At 38.2% G+C, this 23,066-nt stretch overlaps 1 protein-coding gene across 1 annotated transcript in view; it reads left to right on the plus strand.

Moving 5' to 3' along the window:
• Window positions 1-23,066, plus strand: part of LOC142438340 (myeloid cell nuclear differentiation antigen-like) — a 113,747-nt gene that overhangs the window by 23,955 nt on the left and 66,726 nt on the right. Inside the window, 1 exon segment of the mRNA XM_075540781.1 lies at window positions 13,898-13,958. Coding sequence (XP_075396896.1) covers window positions 13,898-13,958 — 61 coding nt within the window.

Raw genomic sequence — 23,066 nt, forward strand, 5'->3', positions numbered from 1 at the left:
AAACTGGCATATATACAAAATTGAATGCTATTCTATATTAAAGAATAATTAAGAATTCATGAAACACATAACAATGCACATGGACCTGGACAGGATTTTGCTGGGAGAAATAAGTCAATTTTAAGAGGTTAAATGTTGCATAATCCTGCTATTATGAAAAAGAAAGGAAAGCTTACACACAGGAAGGTGCATTTTTTAGGGTTACCAGAGATGGGAGAGGAGAAAAAGGAAAAGTATAACTAGAAAATATTCACATTTGGATTTAGCTACAAAGAAGGCACAATATGAAAGGGGTCGATTACCACGACATCACGAAGGAAAAGAAAGACGTGGCATGGTGCACAAGATTTACTGACAACAAAGGCACAGTATTACATATATCACTCTGCGTTATGTGTAATACCAAACATTAACCTACAAGTGGATACAGAGGCAGACGGGCAAAAGAAACAGGTATAAATAAGCAGAAGGGACAAGACCCATGACCATATATAGGACTGCCAGATGATATCTCTAAAAATGCCTTTGCATGTGTACACAGTATGTATATAGTAAAGCAAATCGAGGCAGGCTAACGTAAACTTCTTAGCCATGATCAAAGACCTAGAGATTGTACACTGGTGCATATATGAGCTGGAGGCGCAGGGAATCCAGGGTAGATGATACCTTCAGGATCAGGGGTGTGAGGGGTGATACTGGGAGTGTAGGGGGTGAGTGGGTTGGAAAGGGGGAACTAATTACAAGGATCTACATGTGACCTCCTCCCTGGGGGATGGACAACAGATAAGGGGGTGAAGGGAGACGCTGGATAGGGCAAGATAAGACAAAATAATAATCTATAAATTATCGAGGGCTAATGAGGGAGGGGGGAGCGGGGAGGGAGGGGGAAAAAGAGGACCTGATGCCAAGGGCTTAAGTGGAGAACAAATGCTTTGAAAATGGTTAGGGCAAAAAATGTACAGATGTGCTTTATACAACTGATTGTATGTATATGTATGGATTGTGATAAGAGTTGTCTGAGCCCCTAATAAAATGTTTTTACAAATTTTTTTAAAGACCTCAAGGGAATGAATGGGCCTCTGCTTCTGAAATGTCAAGACATTAGCCTTTTGGGGACAGGGGTCATTAAAGGCCATTGGCATAAAATTTCCACAAAGTCATTGTGATACATTCTACTTTTGAGTGATCCTCCACAGGAGCAATTATTGGTTTCTCCACATCCAGAACAAAGAAGAGTGAAGAAAACCAAAGACAAACTATTATTCTAAAGGAACAACGGGCAAGGTGAAATTCAGCTTCCAGGAAAGCCATCAGAAGGAACTAGGCTGTGTACAACTTTCACTGATTTCTGTAAGAGATCGCAATAGAGGATTCCAGAGAGAGAGAGAAACATGGAGCAAACCTCAAGAATATATATACACACACACGTATACATGTATGCATAATATATGTGTATTATATATGTATGTATGTATGTATGTATTTTTAAGTCTAGGTTTTCTAGTCTGAAAGATACTGCTGGAACATCTCACTCAGCCTTCAAGCCAGGAATTGAACTCACTCCCATGGCTCAACTTTCAGCCAAACAATAGATGCCAACAAGGTGAACTGTAGTATTCACCCTTAGAACAATCAACTATATGAGGTCAAAAGTCGGCACTTGCCCAAGCTCGGAACAAACTGAAAAATAGGAAAAAAGGACCAATGGAAACAAATTTCATATCAACTTTTTTATTCAAGTATTATCTTTTAGGAAGATAAATCACTTATTATCTTTCAGAAATGCTATAATTTTTCATTTTTATCTGATCCATCCATTTTGAGGTCATTTTCGTTCTTAAAAGGACTATCATTTCTCCATTGAAATGCCTTTGATTTTTGAGTAAAAAGCATTTGTGAAGGTGGGTTTCTGCATTGTCTGATCTGTTCTACTATTTGCCTATTACTTAACCAGTCCCTCGGTGTCTGACTACTGTAACTTTCAAAAAAAAAAAAAAGCAAAAAGGAATAAATTAATTGGAGCCCATACAGGAAACCCTAGAGGGGCCCAGTATACCCTACTGTGTAGGCATGCCCAGCAAGGGGTCATACTACTACTCATTGTACCCCCATGTCTCAGAGGGACTCCACTTGAGCCGAGCCCCAAAGCCCCAGGACTGGCTGGGGGTGGGGACTACTGTAGCTTTATAGTAAGTCTCGAAGAGATACAGTGTCAGTGCTCCAACTCTGTCATTCTTCGGTGTTAGATATTCTGAGTTTTTGTTTTCCATATAAGACTTCCTGTGTTGATATCTACAAAATAACTTGCTATACGTTGATTGGGAGTTCTCTGAATCTATAGATTATATTGGAAAAAACTAACATCTTAATTTATGAAAATATTTTCCTATCCATGATGGGATAGATTTTTCCTATACATGGACATGGATTATCTCTCCATTTGTTTAAATATCCTTTGCTTTCAGTACCAGAACTCTGTACATTTCTGCCTACAGATCATGTACACATTTTATTAAATTCTTACTAAACATTTTAATTTTTTCAGTGCTATTAAAATTGTATTATATGTTTAATTTCAAATTCCAGGTTGCCATTGTTAGTATAAAAGGAAATTACTTATACTAATTACAGCCTGCAACCTTACTATAATCATTGATTGATTCCAGGAATTATTTATTTTGTCAGTGCTTTGGAATTTTCTACCTTGAAAATTCTATCATATGCCAATATCTGTTTATTCTTCCTTACCTAAGCGTACATGTTTTCTTTTATTGCTTGTTGTATTAGCTAAGGCTTCCAGCACAATATTGGACGAAATGGGGAGAAGGAATGCTTTTTGTCTTCTTTCTTCTTGATCTTAGAAAAAAGCTCTACTCTGTCGGGTTATATAAGTAGGATTTTTGTAAATGGTTTTTATCACATTGAAAAAGTTCCCCCTTACTTTTAATCTGTGAAGAGGTTTCATCACAAATGAATAATGTTGGATTTTGTCAGGTGATTTTGCTGCATCTTTTCTATAATACATTTTTTTCTTCTTCAGCTTATTAGTGTGATGGGTTACAACAATTAATTTTCAAATATTAAACCTGCCTTGAAATATATCCCACTTGGTAGTAGTGTGTGATTCTTTCTTTATAGCATTGTTGTATTTTATTTGCTACCATCTTTTGAGGATTTTTTCCAACTCTGTTCATTAGAGACTTTGATCTGCAATTTTCCTTTATTGTAATTTCTTTATCTGATTTTGATTTTAGATTAGTATTGACCTCATAAAATGAGTTAGAAAGTATTTTCTCTTTTTCTAATATAATTTCTTCCATAAATGCTTTTTTGGAATTCATGAATGAAACCATCCTGTGTCTTATGCATTTTTTGAGCATGGGTTATTTATTTAGCTTTTTAAAAAATACACATCTATTCAGATTATTAATTTATTCAAATAAGGGTTTTAATGGATTATATCTTTTTTAAAATTTCCCCATTTCATCTGTTATTAACTCTGTGAGCATGGGGTTTCTCATAGTTTAAAAAAGATTAATGGTCATACTAATGTTTATAGGATCAGTAATAATTACCTCTTTTTCATTTCTTGGTAAATTGTGTTTTCTGTGCGTGTGTGTGTGTGTGTGTGTGTGTGTGTTTAGCCTGCCTGAATGTTCATCAACTTTATCAGTAACTTCAAAGACCAACTTTTGGTTTTATTGATTTTATTTTTTTTTTTGCTGTTCTCTGCTTGAATTTTCATTTTTATTTTCTTCTACTTCCTTTAGAATTACATTGTTTGCTTTAGAATTACATTACTCTTAGTTCACTAGAAGTTTCCTAAGGTTGAAGCTAGGATTGTGGCTTTTTTTTTAATTCCACATCTTTCTTCTTATATGTACATTCAGTGCTAAGATTTTCTGTTTGCTACTTAAATATATTTTCTTAATCCCACACATTTGATAACTATTGTTATTTTAAATTCAAACTATGTCTTAATTTCTCTACTTTATGATTCATGTGTTATTTAGAAATTAGTTGCTTAATCTCCAAATATTTTGGAATTTTTATGTATCTTTGTTATTATTTCTCATTTAATTCCATTGTAGCCTTAAACATACTTTGCATGATTTCTGCTTTTCCAAACTTGTTTAGCTGTACTTATGGCCTAGAGTGTTGTCTATCTTGGTCAATGTCCGTGTGAACTTGAGAAGAAGTGCATTCTGCTGTTGTTCGATAAAATAGTCTATAAATGTCAATAAATCCAATTGATTTATTTTCTTATTCAGTTCAACTATCTTAACTGATTTTCTACCTGCTCTGTCTGTCACTTACTGACAGAGATGTTGAAACCTCCAATTATAGTAGTGTATTTGTCTAATTTTCCTTGAAGTTATATTACTTCTTTTTGCCCCCTATATTTTGACACTCTGATAGATAGATAAATAGAGATAAGCAAGGACTTCAAAAAGAACAAACAGATCTGTCTTGAAGGAAGTACAGCCAGCATACTCCTTAGAGGCAAGGATGGCCGGCCTTTATCTCACCTGTCTTAGACATGTTGTCAGGAAATACCAGTCCCTAAAGAAGGGCATCATGCTTGGTAGAGTGGCAGCAACAATAAGGAATGCCTTCAACAAGATTACTTTTCTTTCAGAATTTTATATATGTCTCTCTCTTGTCTTCTTGACTACATATTTTTGGCGGAGTAGTCCATGCTTAATTTTATCCATTCTCCTTGTAGGTATCTATACGTTTTCTTACCTGCATTCAAGATTTTATCCTTTTCTTTTAAATTGGAAAATTTGACAAAAATATGTCTTGATAGTTATCTTATGGGGCCTAACTTGTTTGGATTTCCTGCTTCTTGAATGATAGTTTCCCCTTTCTTTGTGGCATTGCAGAAACTTTCATCTGTGATTTCTCTTGCTCTTTTCTCTGAAGATGTGCCTGTTTCTTCTTGCTCTGGGATCATGATGAGACATAGCTTATTGCTCTTGATAATGCCCACCATCCCAATCTTTCCTTGGATTCCTTTGTTGGGGTTTTGTTTTTGCTGATTATTTCATCTCAGGTAGTCAGAGTTCACTGATTTTATTTTCTTTTTCTTGTATCTAAATTACTGACATCTTTCATTGCAATTGTATAATTCTGTTATTACTTATGTTCTGGCATTCTTTTTGGTGTAATTTTTCTAGTTTTTCAATACATTCTGCTGTTCTCATGAATATTTTCCATATCTCTTGAATGGACTGGAACACCATTCTTCTTAATTCTATTTCTGCTAATTACAGTTACTTTTCCCCCCAGTGTTTTTCATTAGATTTGGGTTATATTTGGTTGTCTGCATTTGCTTTTCTTGACTCCTTGTGTTTATTGCAGTTGATTGCTATTACTGTGGCATTTTAGTACAGTTATGAATAAGGTGTTTGCTGCTGAGTCATGTAGGCATAGTTTGCTCTGTCTAATAAAAAGATGAAGGTCTAAATGCAGCTAGAAAACATATGATGGGAAATGGATAAACAGGGAGAGATATGAGTAAGTGAGGAAGGCAAAGCCATAAAGAGAAAGACTAAAATAAAACTAATAATAATAAGGGGCTCTCTGAATAGACCAAAAAATTGCAAAACTAATGGGAAATTGTATTTCAAGAGGAATAATAAGATTTAAAGGAGCTCTGGTGGCATAGAGGTTCCAAGCTGGGCTGTTAACAACAAGGTCAACAGTTCAAAACCACAGGCCGCTCCACTTGAGAAAGAAGGGGCTTTTTACTCCCTTAAAACTTACAGCTTCAGAAACCTGCAGGGGCAGTTCCACCCGGTCCCATGGGGTCACTGTGAGTTGGCATCGATTCTATGGCAATAAAAAAATAAGAATTAATATGTATCATGGAAATATATTCACAAATAAAAGGAGAGATGGAGAGAAAGAGGGAGAGAGAGAGACGGAGAGAGAGAGAGAGAATAAGTTGTTATAAAAGTTAATAAAAATATGAAAATGTTTATTTTATTCCAGGGATAAAAGAGTCAACATCCAGGCTTACACTCAAAGTGCAATCCTCAACTCATTTTATCCTGAAAAATAAAATAACTGATTTCCCGTAGAAGGTAAAATAAAGAGGCTCAAGTTACTGATGACTAGATAATGAATTAATCAATTTGGTTTGGTCACATCCTTGCCCTTAACATTAAGGAAGTAGAGAAGTGCTTTTAATTGGACTAAACCCACTGTAAGCGCACTGTGGTTCTGGTGATGTAGTGATTAAAGCACTAAGCTTCCAACCCATCAGCTACCTTATGGGAGAAAGATATGGCAGTATATTCCCATAAAGACTTAAATTCTCCAGTCAAAAAACTAAATTCCCATGAAGTTGATTGCATGTCATCGGATTTCCTTGTAGGGTCCAACCACCACTCTTTCAATTGCAGTGCAGCTCTTATCACTGTTTGACCAAAGTAAAAAATACTAAAACCTCACAGCCATTGAATCGATGCTGCCATAGGGCAGCACTGCCCCTGTGACATTTCCCTGTGTAACAGGGATTAGAAAGCCCTGTCTTTCTCCTGAGAAGTCCTTGCAGTTTGCAGCCCAACATCCATCCTCTACAACACCAGGCTGCAGCATTCCTAAAACTGAGCAAAGTGCCTGCATTGTTCTCAGCAGGAGAAAAACATTGCTGAGAAATGTTGATCAGGCCTCAACCCATCCAGACTCTGTGCTGTTGCAGAATTTGCGAGGCTCAGTTGTCATGGTCAGATGAGCCAGTTATTATTGCTGGTGAATTATTTAGAAAGGTAAGACACTGAATCATAAAATAATGGGCTTGAATTATAGTCAATATGGAGTCCCTCAGTAGTGCTAAGAGTTACATAAGTGTTTGTCTATTAGGCTAAAGGTGCCTTGGAAGACAGGCCTGGCGACTTGCTTACAAAGAGTTGTAGCCTTGAACACTCCGTGGAGCAGCTCTACTCTGCACACACGGCATAGTCTCAAGTTGGAATGCACTTGCCAGAAACGAACCAAAATTAAGTCCTGGGCAAGAAGGCGACTAGCACATAGTTACTTACTAAGTACTCTAACCACCACTTCCGGTCAGTTTGATATTCTACGGGGACTTGTGTGTTACTGTGATGCCGGAAGCTATGTCACTGCTATTTCAAAAATCATCAGGATCTCCCAAAGGGAACAGGGGTCAGTGGAGCTTCCAGACTAAAAATAGACTAAAAGGATAAATCAGCTGCCCATTTCAGCACAAGTAGGCGCTGAAAAACTTATGCATAGAAGAAAAAAAATTTATTTTCAAATACTGAAAACCTCCTGAGTAGCAGCAGAACATGTCAGAGATAGAGCCAGAAGATGAGCCCTTAAGGTCCGAAGGGACTCAAAAGATGACCGGGGAAGAGCTTCTTCTCAAAGTATTGTCCATCAGAAGGACGTGGAGGGAGGAAAGTCCCTCCATTTCTGATGGGCCACACTCAAACCTAGAAGGAACAGCTGAAAATCTCTTCTAATAATGGATACTTGGAATGTATGAAATATTAATCTAGAAAATTTGAAAATCATCCAGAGTAAAATGGAATGCATAAAGACTGATATCCTAGGTGTCAGCTTAATTTGACTTGTGTGGTCTTTTAAATCAGAAAATCATATGGTTTACTATGCTAGGAATTAAAGATTAAGAACAATGGTATTCCATTCATTGTCAAAATAGGACATTTCAAGATGTATCTTGAAATAAAATGCTGTCTGTAATAAGATATACCTCTCTATCTTCAAGAAAATCCTATCAACATACTATATTAAAATTTATGCACCAACCACTAAATATAGTTATGAAGAAATTGATGCATTCTACCAACATCTTCAGTCAGAAATTAATGAAACATGCAAACAAATTGCAGTGATAATTATAGGCTATTGGAATACGAAATTTGAAAGCAAAGAGGAATGAATATGGTAATATGGTCTTGGTAAGAGACTAAGCTGGAAATCAAATGACCGGATTATATACGACCTACCTACAACCACTATGGAAAACGATATTGCAATACTTAGAGCAACTCGGAATTGAAATTCCAATACAATCCAGCAATACCACTATCAGGCATATACCCTAAAGAAATAAGAGACAGAATGCAAGTGGATGCATGCTTTCCCTTGTTTATAGCAGCACAGTTTACAACAGCAAGAAACTGGAAGCAACCCAAATGTGCCACAGTGGAAGAATGGGTAAAGAAACTGTGGTACAAACACACAATGGAAAGGTATGCATCTCTAAAGAACAGCAATAAAACAGGAAACACCTCGTGACATGGAAGCACCTGGAAATCATTATGCTCAGTGAAGATGGTCAATCACAAAAGGACAAATATTGTATGAGCCCACTGCTCTAGGGAGAAACACCAATTAAATCATAGGGACCAAATCTCAAACAAAGGATAGTAAGTCTGCCTACTGGCCATGAACAAACACCAGCCCCTTTGTGTGAACTTCTGAAGAACTTCTTAAGAACCACTTCAAAAGAGGAGACCTTACATTGGCCCAGTCACTCCTTTAAGAAGGGGGAAAGGGCGAACATCCACTTGATGCTATACTACATTGAGATAAGACTGCCACAAGTCAATAGAACCTCCAAAGGAATGAGAGAGACACTTGCTGGAAAACCAAGTTAAGAAACAGGGGAGGGGAGCATCTACACGTGAGAGGAGCCACTGGTGAATATGGTGGGTAAATGGGGAGGAGAAACTTCACATTGGGAAGGGATGCTAAACAGCAATTTCAGGAAACCCAAGTGGGAGAAGAAACCTGATGTTCTGCTCCTGGGAAGATAAATACGTTTCTTCCCAGTCCTCCGCAATCCAGGCTACGGAGACCTTAGATGCCGACTTTCCAGGCAGCATCAGCACTCCTAAGGGCTACACGGAAAGGACTCAGCACGCAAACCTGACTGAACGAACTGAGCTCTTCCTCAAAACTAACCTGTTGCTCTTGAATTTAGGACTGACATACTCTGACGGGAGAGGAATCAAAGATGGTTACCCCAAGACTGTGGACATGGTGGTCACTGGACCTTAGGCAGGACCCCTGGCTTAGGGGGCATCCAATGAAAAGAGATCCAGAATACCCTCTATTTAATACCATAATGCTCCCCTAGAAATAACAGTTATCAACTATTTGGCAAGGATTTGAACTTGTAGGAAACGGTACAGGAAAATTTCCCCAAGTACTAACCGCCATGCTTAAGGTAAACAGAGACCAATTAAGAAATCAATCTGTACGAGGCAACCACTCATGTATTGCAGCTCACAGTTGGACTGTATATGAATACATTCCTCAAATCAACAGTGTGTTAGGTCGGATTGACTAGAGACTCCTGGCACCATATGGACTAGTGTCAAACTTACGGACTTGAATTGGACTGGATTGGGATGTTTTCCTGATATATAATTATTTCTTGATATAAAGCCCTTTCTCACACATATATGAATGTCACTGGATTTGTTTCTCTAGATTGTTTCTCAGATTGTTGTCAATCTGACCTAACACAAACAGTACCTTAAATTCTATGTCAATGTATTCTTTTCTGTTTCTTTGCTTTTTCGTTTTTGTTTTATTGTTGTTGGTGGTTTTAGTTTTTGTCATAATATGACCACCAAAGTCAGCCAGAGTTGTTCATAACTGTGGACAAGCAGTTGGACTCTGGGCTCCCACTTAATTTATCCCCAATCCAAGAACAGTTAGTTCTTATAACTTGGCCCTGCTCAATACTCACCTTCATAAAATGATCAATGAAGATAAAGGTGCTATGGCAAATTGTGCTGAAGAAAGCAGATGGGGTCTGACTATCAATCAGAATAGTTCCTAGGGTGTTAAAGGCTTGTATTCAAAGAAGCAGCCATCTAAGTAAGGCATCAACTACCGTAAGTCCATATGGAAGAAGCACACCAGCTTGTGGGATCCAAAAGTTTACATTATGGACACCCCAATCTTTAGAAGGCTATGGAGGTCAGTCAGAGCCAAAAATCCATCTGCAGAGTATCTAGAAAGATTAAGTCCCTAGTAGATGCCCTGTGGCCACAGGCAAGGGACTCAAATAGCTTCAATATCGACGCAGGTTATGGTAAACTTGATTACGGTGGATCGAGCCATGGTACAATATGATCCTTGGTCAACTGACCTCCCTCTTGATGCAACCTGATTTGCTTTAGGCTCAAATATTTTTCACTTGTTCCAGGACAGAATTTTTTTCTCTGGCTTTTTAAATATCAGTAGTGGTCATTTCTTTCTGACTCTTTATTTGTATATTATAAATTATTATCTTCTTGTTTTATTTGTTTTTTAATATTTCTCTTGGGTTTCCCAGTATGGAAAGCACAGTATGGACAGAGTGTATGCACAGAGACAATCACTGATGCAATGGTTCATTGGGGCCATGGGGTGGGGTAGGGAGGGTGAGGGGACTTGGGGACTTAGCAATGAATACAGAGGTGGGGCATTAGAACTGTCTGTGATGATGTGCATAGAACTCTTTTTAAAAAGCCATTTAACTGTGGAAGTGAATGATATGTAAATATCATATCAAGAAAACTATTTTTTTAAAAGAAACCAAACTTGACCAATGGTTGCCATGGGTGAAGTAAGAAGATTTGGTGTTTTAGGGCAGCATCGAGTTTATCTTAATGGTAGCAGAAAAATTTGGAAAAGGATTTCAATAATAGTTGTACAACACAAAGAGCATTATCAACAGCGCTGAATCATATATGTAGAAGCTGCGGAATTGGAGAATGTTTTGTTGTGTATAAATTTGTCACTATTTAAAAAGTTATAAATAACAATGAGTACAGGAAGAAGAAAATTTTCTAGAATTGATTATGATGATGATTTTATAACTCTTGATAACACTGAATTATTGAATTATATGACATGTGGATGAAATGCCAATAAAACTGTTAGGGGGTAAAAAAAGAATTATGTAACCCAAACTACTTCTAGCAAAAGCCTTTTTCAACAACCCAAATGATAACAATACACGAGGACCTTTCCAAATGAATTGCACAGAAATCAAGGTGACTACACTTGCAGGAAGAGAAGATGAAGAAGCTTACTAACAGCAGCTAAAACCAAAGTAGGGGCTGAGAGCAGAACATATAGCCAATGGTTCCTATGCAACTTAAGGTTGAAGCTGAAGAAAAATAAAGGAAGTTCAACTTGAAGATCCTAAATGCAAATGAGTTTCGAGAACAGCTCAAGAACATATTTACTGTGATGTACTTTGATGACGGGAGACCCAAGGAGCTGTGGAGGAACATCATTGGTGAAGAGAGCAAAATGCCACAAAAAAGGCAAGGCCCAAAGAAAAGATGAAAATATATGTCAGGAGAGACACTGAAACTTCTCTCAAATCATAGAGTAGCTAAAGCAAATGGAAGCAATGAGAAAGTCAACAAAAGCTCTAAACAGAAAATTGAGAAGACAAAGTCAAATCTTATAATGAAATGTGTAAGGACCTAGAGTTAGAAAACCAAAAAGAAATCTGGATTTACTATTTCCAAGTCAGCTAAATTCCACCACCGAGAGCACTAGAGGATTATTGTGTATAATTTTGCCATAAATAATACCTTTAATACCATTTATGCCCACCTCTTACACAGTAATTAGTTAGGGGATGGACAGTATTACACTCAGAGGTCCAATTACCTCTTAGACATTAATAAATATTGTTCAACTTATTTGACACTGAAAATGAGGAAAAGTGGATTGCATTCATAAAAGGAAAAAACAACAAAGAGAAGTCTGAAAACAAAAGATTTTATCTATTTAACTTTTAGCTATTTTCAGCCACAGTTTGCAAGGACAGAGTAGGGTCAAGATTAATATTTACGTGTCAAAGGTTTTCTCTATTTGACTTCTACATTTACCATTAAATTATAATTTAATTTTGAATATTTAAAAATGGATTACCCTACCAAGTTTGAATTCTGTTTGTGCCACATAGTTAAAGTAATACATGAATTGTTTAGTATTCAGAAAATACATTTCACAACTAGGAATATGACTTGACTATTCAGTGCTGCCTGCTCTAATTTTTTAATTTATTCACTTTCATGAAGAGATCATTAAAAAACTGAGAGATACTGAGTTCCATGATATTGCAAGGATAATTAAACTAATCTACTGAAAATAAAAATAAGTCATAGAGAGTTGTATTGGCATATCCACGTCCAAATTCAGAGTACTGGTTTAGGTAATACATACAATCCCCAAGTTGTCTATAACTTGCTATAAATTCCAGTGAGTCTTATATGGTTGACAGCTTCATAATACCATTCGGAAGGACAGTCCCTTAGTTTTATATGCACTACTATTTGTAAATTATTTTAAAGGTACTGTGCTTGTAAATGGTATTATAAAATCTTACACTTAATCTGTCACTTTTGCTTATACACATTGTGGCTCTGTGTTGTCGAATATTGGGTGCCGATTTTATATTACACAGAAAAAAGTGAACAGGAAGAACACAATCTATGAAATACAGGATAATTCAGGAAAATGGGTGTGGTGGGGAATAGCAAATGGCACAATACTACATGTGAGCAAAGAGACAAATTTACACTCCTCTGCTCTCAACCAAGAACAATTGACTGCAAGCTGAAACTTGCTTGTGGGTTCACAGTTTCATCAAAGTGAGAAGGGCACAAAGGAGCAGTTACTAGTGGTAGAGGTAAATTATTTTGTTTAGATCCCTGTTATACTAGACAAGCTCCAGCAGGTGGCAGGAGTGTGTAAATATAGCCTATGGGTTCCTTTTAATGTACAGGATTGAAAAAAAAAGTCTGAAAGATAAAGCATTCGCATAGGCTTTGCAAGGGATATGAAACTTTTTCAGAACAATATATGTTTAAATAGTAGCAGGGATATAATTATACATAGTGCTAAAGATCAAGGATATGCAAATAAGACACAATTGATTTGAGACCTGAGTCAGCATGGTGAAGAAGTAGTTTTCATATTTATCTGTAAAATGGTGCACGTTGCCACCTCATAGGGTCTGATTAAGTGTTCGTTGGAATAATACATATACATTAGTCATCTCAGTGTCAGATATATCCTAAGAAATCAATCTAAAGTAGGTATGCTATTTCTGATTCAAGCTACTGGAAAGAAGCCTAGCAAGAGTGAATGACACACACATACACTGACGTGGGAGACAGCACTGGTAGATGGGGAAGACTATGGGAGGATGAGGTCAGAGTTTTAAATAAAAGGTCAGATAGTTTATTCTAGTTTCATAAATTAAAAAGGAAACGACTGTGGAAAATAGCGTTGGAAGATTTTATGTAGAAGCATGCCTGCTAATTATTATATGTTGGCCAAAAATATTTGGTGACCTTCTGCAAAGACTCATTAGAGAGAATGGATTTGGAGGAAGAAAGCAAATTAAATCTGTAGTGAGCTGGGATCTTCATGTAGAGTTGGACATTCAGTGTGTGTGTGTTCTCTTTTATCCGCCCCTTTGAGGTCATTGTGATAAGCTGAATTGGATAAAGAAGCAAATGCAGTGACCAAGGAAGAGCTTCATAACAAGAAGTCCTTAAACATCAAGGAAGCTTCTCCAACTAGTCCAACCCGAGTCTGTAAGTCCGACACTAGTCCATAAATCCCTCTCCAGACTCATGCAACCGCGTGCAATGATGCGGAAGGCAGGAAGTTCAGTCTTGTGGGTGCAGAGTCTTGTGCATCCGAGGTCAGGAGAAGCATGGGAAAGCTTCCGCAGTTCTCAGGGTCAATAACAGGGGTGGAGTGGGGTTTCCAGGCCCTTCTTATAGAAGATCACAACCCTGAGACGACAGGTTGGTTTGCACCCCTACACTTTTATACATCTTTAAATTGACACAAAATTATCTAACTTCCACGATCATCAAGACCCAGAAAAGCAAGAAGACACTAATGAATTTTAATTTAATTCTGGAAGTTGAAGTAAGGAACCCTCCTCCCAACCAATTAGGTGGCATTAATAGTCTTTTTGTTAAAATTGAGCCTTTCTTAACAATAGCTTAAACAATAGATTCAGTAGAAACATCCCAGCATGTGAAGAAGTTTTTGTGATTTGTGTATTAAGATACTTTCTTTTATAAAATTATACTCCCACACCCTCTGCATTTTCTAAGAGCACCACAGTCTGTGTCTGTAATGGATCCAATGCAAAAATTCGATGAATTTTTTCTCATAAAAAGGCATTTTTCTTCAGAAGAACCACTATGTTTTCCTGAATACAGTAGCAAGCTGCATGAGAACAATTGACATGAATGTTGTAAGGCACAAATGATGGGACCCACAAGGCCTTACCAATATTAGCGCCTACATCTGAATGAGATTTCTGGAGGATAAAGCCCCAGCCCAGATTTTGCCTAGCTTCGGCAGATTGGTCATATCGTCCGTGCTAGAATCACCAAACCATATAACTTGGGGGAAAGCTATACTGGTTCAGACAAATTATTCATTTTACATCCATATTTCTCAGAAGGGCAACTTTGAGATCATTTTCTCTCTATCATGAGGACTAGTGGTGATTTGCACCAATGTGTAAGAAATTTACCTATGTCCGCCTGTTATGAAATATCGGCCTTTTTCATTTGACCTAGTAGAATATCTCCTTATTAGTTCTCTCTCTCTCTCTCTCTCTCTCTCTAAATACATATACATATATACATATACATATATGCATTTAGAGAAATATATGTGTATGTATTTAGAGAAATATATATGTGTATATATATATATATATATTTCTTCTCTCACTTTAGCTATGTGATTCCAGAACAAAAGTTACTCAAGCGTAGACATGCAGAAGCAAAACAATGGATGAATAATTAATACTCTACATGACAGTAAATATCAAACAATGAGTGATCTAAAAATCTATATTTACAATTTACCTACAGACTTCTGCTTCTTGCTATGGTCAAGCGTCATCTCCAACATAAATTGAAATTTAACTGAATAAGATACATGAGAGGGTAACTTGCAGGCAATAAGGAGAGCAAGAATAAGATCCTTGGCAGGGGAAAAAGTTAAAATTAACTTCACGTTTGTTCCAGATCTCTGCCTGGGAGAGTTTTTTGATTCCAGGGTAGTGAGCACAAAGCAGAGCAAGCTAATAACATTGGAGGATGCAGAGCCAAGTCTTTGTGGCACCTAATACCCAAACATTTTGCCATCTAATACATTACTATTTATGGGGGCCTATGAGGCAATGTAGAATTCTCCCCTAAGGTTACGGAGACCTTAAGGATAGCAGCAGCCTGATGCTTAGCTACTACGACACCAGAGCTTCTTTCACAGCAACAAGAGGGCTAAACTCTGGAGAGAAAGGGACTGCGCAGCCATGTATGTGTGGTGGTGGCCACTGCCTGGGTAATGGGTCCCAGATATAGGGAGTACAATGACATGAGTAACTGCATTGAGGTTGAGAACAAAGCAAAGTATAAGGGAGCAAGCAGGATGGGGGGGGGTGATAATTGGAGTTTTCAAGACTGCTTCTTTATTTATTTATTTTTTTTTAATTTTAACAATTTATTGGGGCTCATACAATTCTTTTCACAGTTCATATATATACATACATCAATTGTATAAAGCACATCTGTACAGTCTTTGCCCTAATCATTTTTTTCTCTTTTCTTCTTTTACATTTTATTAGGGACTCATACAACTCTTACCACAATCCATACATATACATACATCAATTGTATAAAGCACATCCATACATTCCCTGCCCCAATCATTCTCAAGGCATTTGCTCTCCACTTAAGCCCCTTGCATCAGGTCCTCTTTTTTTCCCCTCCTCCCTCCCCATTCCCCCCTCCCTCATATGCCCTTGGTAATTTATACATCGTTGTTTTGTCATATCTTGCCCTATCCGGAGTCTCCCTTCCCCCCTTCTCTGCTGTCCCTCTCCCAGGGAAGAGGTCACATGTGGATCCTTGTAATCAGTTCCCCCTTTCCAACCCACTCACCCTCCACTCTCCCAGCATCGTCCCTCACACCCTTGGTCCTGAAGGTATCATCCACCCTGGATTCCCTGTACCTCCAACCCTCGTATGCACCAGTGTACAGCCTCTGTCCTATCCAGCCCTGCAAGGTAGAATTCAGATCATGGTAGTTGGGGGGAGGAAGCATCCAGGATCCGGGGGAAAGCTGTGTTCTTCATCGATACTACCTCACACCCTAATTAACCCATCTCCTCTCCTAAACCCCTCTATGAGGGGATCTCCATTGGTCGACACTTGGGCCTTGGGTCTCCACTCTGCACTTCCCCCTTCATTTAATATGATATATATATACATATATATACATACATATATACATATACACACATATACACATACATACACACACTTATATCTTTTTTTTTTTGCATGATGCCTTATACCTGGTCCCTTGGGCACCTCGTGATCGCACTGGCCGGTGTGCTTCTTCCATGTGGGCTTATTTGCTTCTGAGCTAGATGGCCGCTTGTTCACCTTCAAGCCTTTAAGACCCCAGACACTATCTCTTTTGATAGCCGGGCACCATCAGCTTTCTTCTCCACATTTGCTTATGCACCCATTTGTCTTCAGCGATCCTATCATGGAGGTGTAAGACTGCTTCTTTAATCTGCTGAGCAAGACTACTTCTTTTGGAGTTTGCAGGACTACTTGTCTAATATGCTGAGCATCTATCTGTCTAGGAAAATAGAAAGCTTGTACCTCAGGATTAGAGATCACCACAGCCTAAGGACTGCCATGGACACTTCCTAGCAAAGCCGAAAATGTAGCCCTGAAATGATGCAGGAAGAGATAAAGTCAATTCTGTCCAAAATAGAGAAGCTCAACAAATATCTTGCATTTATATAAAAGTATTATAACAAAAATTAAAATCAAGTCTACAATTTTGAGTGACCAGGCAGCAATTTAAATGCCTATTTGAACAGTAATGGTAATAACAACAATTTACCTTCAAGATGTTTACAAACAATCCATAGTTTACATATCATTAACAATTTACAATATACCATCTAAAATAACTACACTTGGTCAGCAAAGATACTGGGATGGCCAAGATGTTGAATTTAGCAAAGACTTTATAGCAGCCACTGTAAGTATGAAAAAATACTAAAATACAATGTATTCACATAATTGAAGTAAAATGTGTCCTGACTAAATGAACAGGTAGGTAGAGTAGGAAAAGGACCAAAGAAAAAGTTTTAAACTATAGCTTTTAATAACAAATGAAAATTCACTGGATTCGCTTATTAGGGGGATAAAATATAAGCCTCACTAAAACTCGCAGCCCTGAGACTTTAGAGTATGCTTATCACCAATTGGAAGCAACCCATAAATCAATATTAATAAGATATTTTAGGAAAATCAACACATTTGGAAATTAGGTAGTGTATTTAGAAATAAAGAATAGACGAGAGAAGGTGTAAGTTTCAAGTGAAATTAAAATATATTGAACTGAAGGAGAATTAATAAATACATAACACAAAAAATTTGTGGGACACAGCAAAAAGCAATACTTTGAAGATAAAGGTAATTTTATGTGCAAATATAAAAGCCAGGTTTTTTTATACATTTGGTTTTTCACTCTTGACTCCCAGATTTGACAGGCTGTTGGCTCAAGTCCAAAAATAAGAGGTCAACAAGCTAGAAGCAGGAGCTAGACTCAACAAAAAAGCAAACACACTTTTCCGCGGGGTCTACTTATAATGGAAACAAGCCACGTCCTTGGGAAGGTTTCATCACAGGGGCTTAAAATAAACAAAACAGAAACTCAACTGCCATTCAGTTGATCCCCACTCAGGTAACACTACAGGACAGGTTTGAACTGACCCAAGGGGTTTCTGAGTCTGCGACTCTGTGGGAGCAGAAAGCCTCATTTTTCTTCTAAGCAACAGCCCATGGCTTTGAGCTGTTGGCCTTGCGGTTAACAGCCCAACATGAAAAGCGAGTGGACCTAGAAGACCTAGTCACAAGGATTTGCTAGTTTGTTTGTTTTTTAAATACTTTTATTGGGGGCTTTAACATCTCATCACAATCCATACATTCCTCCAGTGTGTCAAGTACATTTGCACATATGCCGCCATGATCATTTCCAAAGCATTCTCTTCCCACTTGATGTCAGCTGCCCATTTCTTCCCCCTCCCTCCCCTGCCCTCCCTCCCTGATGAACCCTGGATAACATTATTTTTCCATATTTTACACCATCCTCCGTTGCCTCTCACCCACCTTTCTGTTATTCATCCCCCTGGGAGAGGGTTCTAGATTGATCCTTGTGATCAATTCCCCCTTTCTCCCCCCACCCTCCCTAATCCTGGTATCTATTCTCCTTGTTGGCCCAAAAGGGTTTATCCCAGATTCCCTGTGTTTTGGGACTCTCTTCTGTAGCAGTGTGCATGCTCTGGTCGAATCTGACTTGTAAGCTAGAATTGAGGTCATGATAGTGCAGGGAAGGAAGCACCAATGTGTGTTTCATCGGTGTTATACCCTGATTGGCTCGTCTCTTCCCTGTGACCCTTTGTAATTACCAAATCACTGAGAATTTGGGCCCAGCCATGTTAACACAAAACCTGAGTTATCACAATATACAAAACACTTTTCTTCAAACTTTTTTTTTTCTGCTCTATCACAACAAGACTAAGAGTTTAAAAAGCAAAATCTAGACATAACACTAAGGTTGACCAGTCTACTGTTGCAAGGGGGTTTAGGATTTCAAAAAGATTAATTTTATGTGTAAATTTCTAGAAAAAAAGTATTTGAGAAACCTAATTGTTTTCAAAGAACTATAGTCAGAATGATCCTTAGAAATGAGGATGGTGAGACTCCCTCTAATACACTTTGGATCGCAAAGATTGACTGTCTCAGAAATCCTGCAGAGCAATTCTACTCTGTCCCATGGGGTAAAATGAATCGGAATTAGCTCTTTACACGTGCACGTTTCCTCCCCTGGAGTGACTAGTCGTTTCCAGCCTCTGACATTTGGTTAGCTGCTAAGCACACAACTTCTGTGCAGCCAGTGTCCTCGTGGTTTGCACACTTCGTTTGATTCTTAACTATTATCCCAGTGCCCTGAATTCTCCTGCTCTTCGGAGTCTCATTCGTCAATATGTGCTTTGTCCTTTTCTCTGAAACCTTAGAAAATTCCTCCTGCTGTTGATACTGCTTTCATTTCATTATAGCATAAGCAGGTTGTGAAATTTTTTCTCCATTTGACACAGTCTGATCTAAGGCCATGTATCTCTCTTTATTTCTGGTAATTCATTTACATTCTTTTATTCAAATATAGTTTTCTTTTTTTGTTCACATTTCTTTTCAACATTTATTTCTATGTGGATGTCAGGTAACCATTTTACTGCTAACCTCAAGGTCATTGGTTCAAACCCACCTGCTGTTCCATGAGTGAAAACTGAGACTCTTTACTCTGTAAATATTTACAGCTTTAGAAAAACTACAGAGAGTCACTGAGTCAGAACTCTCTTGATGGTAGTTTTTCCCCCGTCTTTCAAATTTTAAATATATTTTTTATATCTTTTGTTTCTCTGCTCCTTTCTGGAAGAGTTAATCAGTGTGATCCACCAACTAAAAAATACCTTAGTCTGGTTCATTCATTCAATCATTGAGCCTATTGATTGAATTCTTTATTTTGACTCAAACAAAGCAAAAACCTATTGGCATTGACTCAGTTCCAACACATAGCATGCTAACAGAACTGAGCGATTGCACCCACAGGATTTCCAGGACTGTTATCTGTACAGAGACAGACAGCCACGTGTTTCCCGTGTAGACAGTCTGGGGGGTTCCAATCAATGGCTTTTTAGACAGCAGCGGAATGCTTAATCATTGCCACATAATAACTACTGGAAAATTCTCTTTGATAAATTTCTAATTCCTTGATTTTGTTTTAATTGCTAACTGACTCTACTTGGCATGCTTGTTTTAAATTTATTTCCCCTCTATTAATTCTAATATCCTCATGCAAATGGAATGAAACAGGTGTGCTGTTTTCTTTTTAAGTAGTCCTTGAGCTATTTTTGAAGTAGTTTACTAATTTTGATATATAATAGACTGTTTGGTTGAGCTCATATGTTTAGTAGTATTAACGACTCTGCTTGATACAGTCTTTTAGAGAGAAAGCCAAGAGCAAAATATGGATCTAGCCCAGTGTCATGCGTTACAAAAAGGAATCCAGGTAAGGTGAATGGATACACTAAAAATGTACCAACACAACCCAAACCATTAACAAACTCACTGTTAGTAAATGAATTCTAACCCATAGTGACTCTGAAGGACAGAGTAGTATGAACCTCTGGGTTTCTGTGACTTCAACACTTTAGGGGAGTATTAAGGCTCATCTTTCTCCTGATTAGTAATTTTGAATTTTTACTCTTGAGGTCATGTGTTAGTCTAAGTAGATTAGAGAAACAAATCCATAGAAACTCATGTGTATATAAGAGAGAGTCTTATATAAAAGGTAAGTGTACATTAAGAAAGTGACCCAATCCAGTCCAAGTCCATAAGTCCGACATTAGCCCATATGTCTGACACAGATCTACAAAGTTCTCCTCAAACTCACAAAACACAGGCAATGATGCCAAATGCAGGAGGAAGGCCGAATCAGTGAGCGTGTAAGCATCTCAGCGCTGGCAGGGGTCTCCACGCGACTGCTCCAGCACCCAGGGCTGCATCGGGGTAGGTCCATGAGGCTTCTCCTCAGGGATGTCTTGCAGGAAGTGTACCTTCTCAGCTGAGGCAAAGAACTAGCAAAGGCAGTCACAACGTGGTCTGACCATCAGAGAACAAGAGACAAGAGAAGAAGAAAGGCGAGGGTCAAGGGTCACCAAGCCATTTATCTCTCTGCCTTTTAATTAATCCCACATGTATTTATCGGCCAGGTGGGCACAATCAACCTTAATTAGCACAGGTTAGTAACCCAACATGTAACAAACTATGCCACCAGTGCTCCTGCCTATGCCACAAAACCAGTTATAACCCTTCACATTGCCCCAGTCAGGGGCCGTGGTTTAACTTTCAGATATTGGGGAGAATTCTCTTCAGGGAAGTGAGTGTCTCGAGTGGTAAAGTCTCTTCCTGAGGACTATGCAGTGCAGGTAGAGTAAGTTGCTCTTCTTTTCATTGGCTTCTTATCTGTCCTACTCATCATTTATTTTGCCATAATTTGACTTTGTGGTACTCTATAATTGTCCTTCTGAAACGTACATCTATGGGGAATGGTCACACAAAGATTGACCAGGGCAGTAAAAGTGAAAGACCAGAGAAGAATTTAAGCCACCAGTCTTTCAATTCACTTTCTAAATAATGACCTAGCTGCTCTATGACCCAGACTGATGTCCCCATCAACACCTCACGTAATCCATGTCTGTATGGCTCTGTGGTATACAGTTAATTCTCAAAGATTGTTGCTTATTTATTGGATTTGGTCATTCATATTACTTTCTGTAGTTTCTAGGATTCCTAGAGGTGTGGTGGTTACTCATTGGGCTCAATCCACAAGGTCAGCATTTCAAAACCACCAGCCACTCTGCATGAGAAAGACGGGGCTTTCTACTCTGATAATGAGTTACAGTCTCAGAACCCACGGGCACTGCTACCCTGTCCCATAGGTCACTGTGAGTTGGCATCGACTCATGTTAGTGTTTTGTTCTGTAGTTTCTAGAGGTTTTATTTGGAGGATGGAACTAGTAGCCTGTATCTGTTTGTCATCGTGACCCAGGGGCCCATGGATGGAGTCCTCCTCTGGTCTTGACGACTCAGCCACATTGTCGTCACTTACACATGTGACTGTCTCAAGATAACTCTTAACCCTTTGTCCAAGATTATAACCCTTAGTCATCTAACCATTCTGGAATAGAATTCACTTATATAAAATAATTTTAGCATTTTAAAATATTTTTATTTTGTGTTTGTTTTTACTTTATCAATTGGGCTCATAAGAAATATAGTATTTAAAAGTTATTATTTTATTTTACATTTTCCTAAAATGATGTTATGATAAGGCCATTATCATTTGCTGGCCATAGGTTGAGCACTACATTGATTTCTCTAAGGAGGTAAACTTAAGAGTACATTGTGGAGTTGGGCAATGATGCAAGCAATGCATAAATCAGTTTGGGTCAGATTCCTTCACTGAAAGCTTTGTCTGGCCCTGAGATAGAAAGAAGGAGCCCTTGTGGGGTAGTGTGACAGGCGTTAGGCTGCTAACTGCACCCGCGGTTTAAACCCACCAGCTGCTCCACAGGAGACAGAGGAGCTGTTTGCTCATGTAAGATTTAGTCTTGGAAACTTTATGTAAAGTGTCTATGTGTTAGAATTAGCCCTCCATGGAAGTGGTTTGGCCTTCATTTGAAGAAATAAAAAGTTGAGATGGGCATTTAATAAGAGCACGTTTGTGTTTTCTTGTTTTGTTTTGTTTTGGTTTGGGTTTGTTTTTGTTTTTTTTCTGATAGCCCCGATATCCTTAAACTTGTTTTTCTGTAGCTAATAAGAATTTTAATTTCTTTGTGGAAGTTGTCCTGGTGGCATATTGGTTAGACTTTAGACTGCTAATGGCAAAGTCAGGTGTTTGAAACTGCCAGTCACTCTGTGGAAGGAATCCAGGCTTTTTACACTGGTAGACGTATCGTCTCGGAAACACTCGGGGAGAATTATACCTTGTTCTACATGTGCCACTATGAATTGGCATCAGTTGATGGCAGTGAGTGAATGTCTTTGCGAGATTGCTCGTCAACTTGCTCATTCTTTATTCCTTAGCCTGATGAGTTAGGAAAATAACTCGTTGGGGAGTCTTCTCTAGAGTGTTCGATGACCCTGTGGATTGGCGTTTGGGATTATTCAACAAACAAAGAAACGTCGATTCAACTCTGACTCATCACCGTATACTAGAACTCACTGCTCCTTCTGGTGCAGAAATCTTATCCTTGATAGGGGGTCACAACTAGTCCAGAAATGAGTTCTCTTATTTCATACTTGTGAAATTTCTGTATGCTGGCCTGAATCAGCAGTGTTTGGCCACTAAAAGTCTGGAAAATG

Source organism: Tenrec ecaudatus, chromosome 1 (genome assembly GCF_050624435.1).
Source record: "Tenrec ecaudatus isolate mTenEca1 chromosome 1, mTenEca1.hap1, whole genome shotgun sequence".
In the NCBI taxonomy this organism is placed as follows: domain Eukaryota; kingdom Metazoa; phylum Chordata; class Mammalia; order Afrosoricida; family Tenrecidae; genus Tenrec; species Tenrec ecaudatus.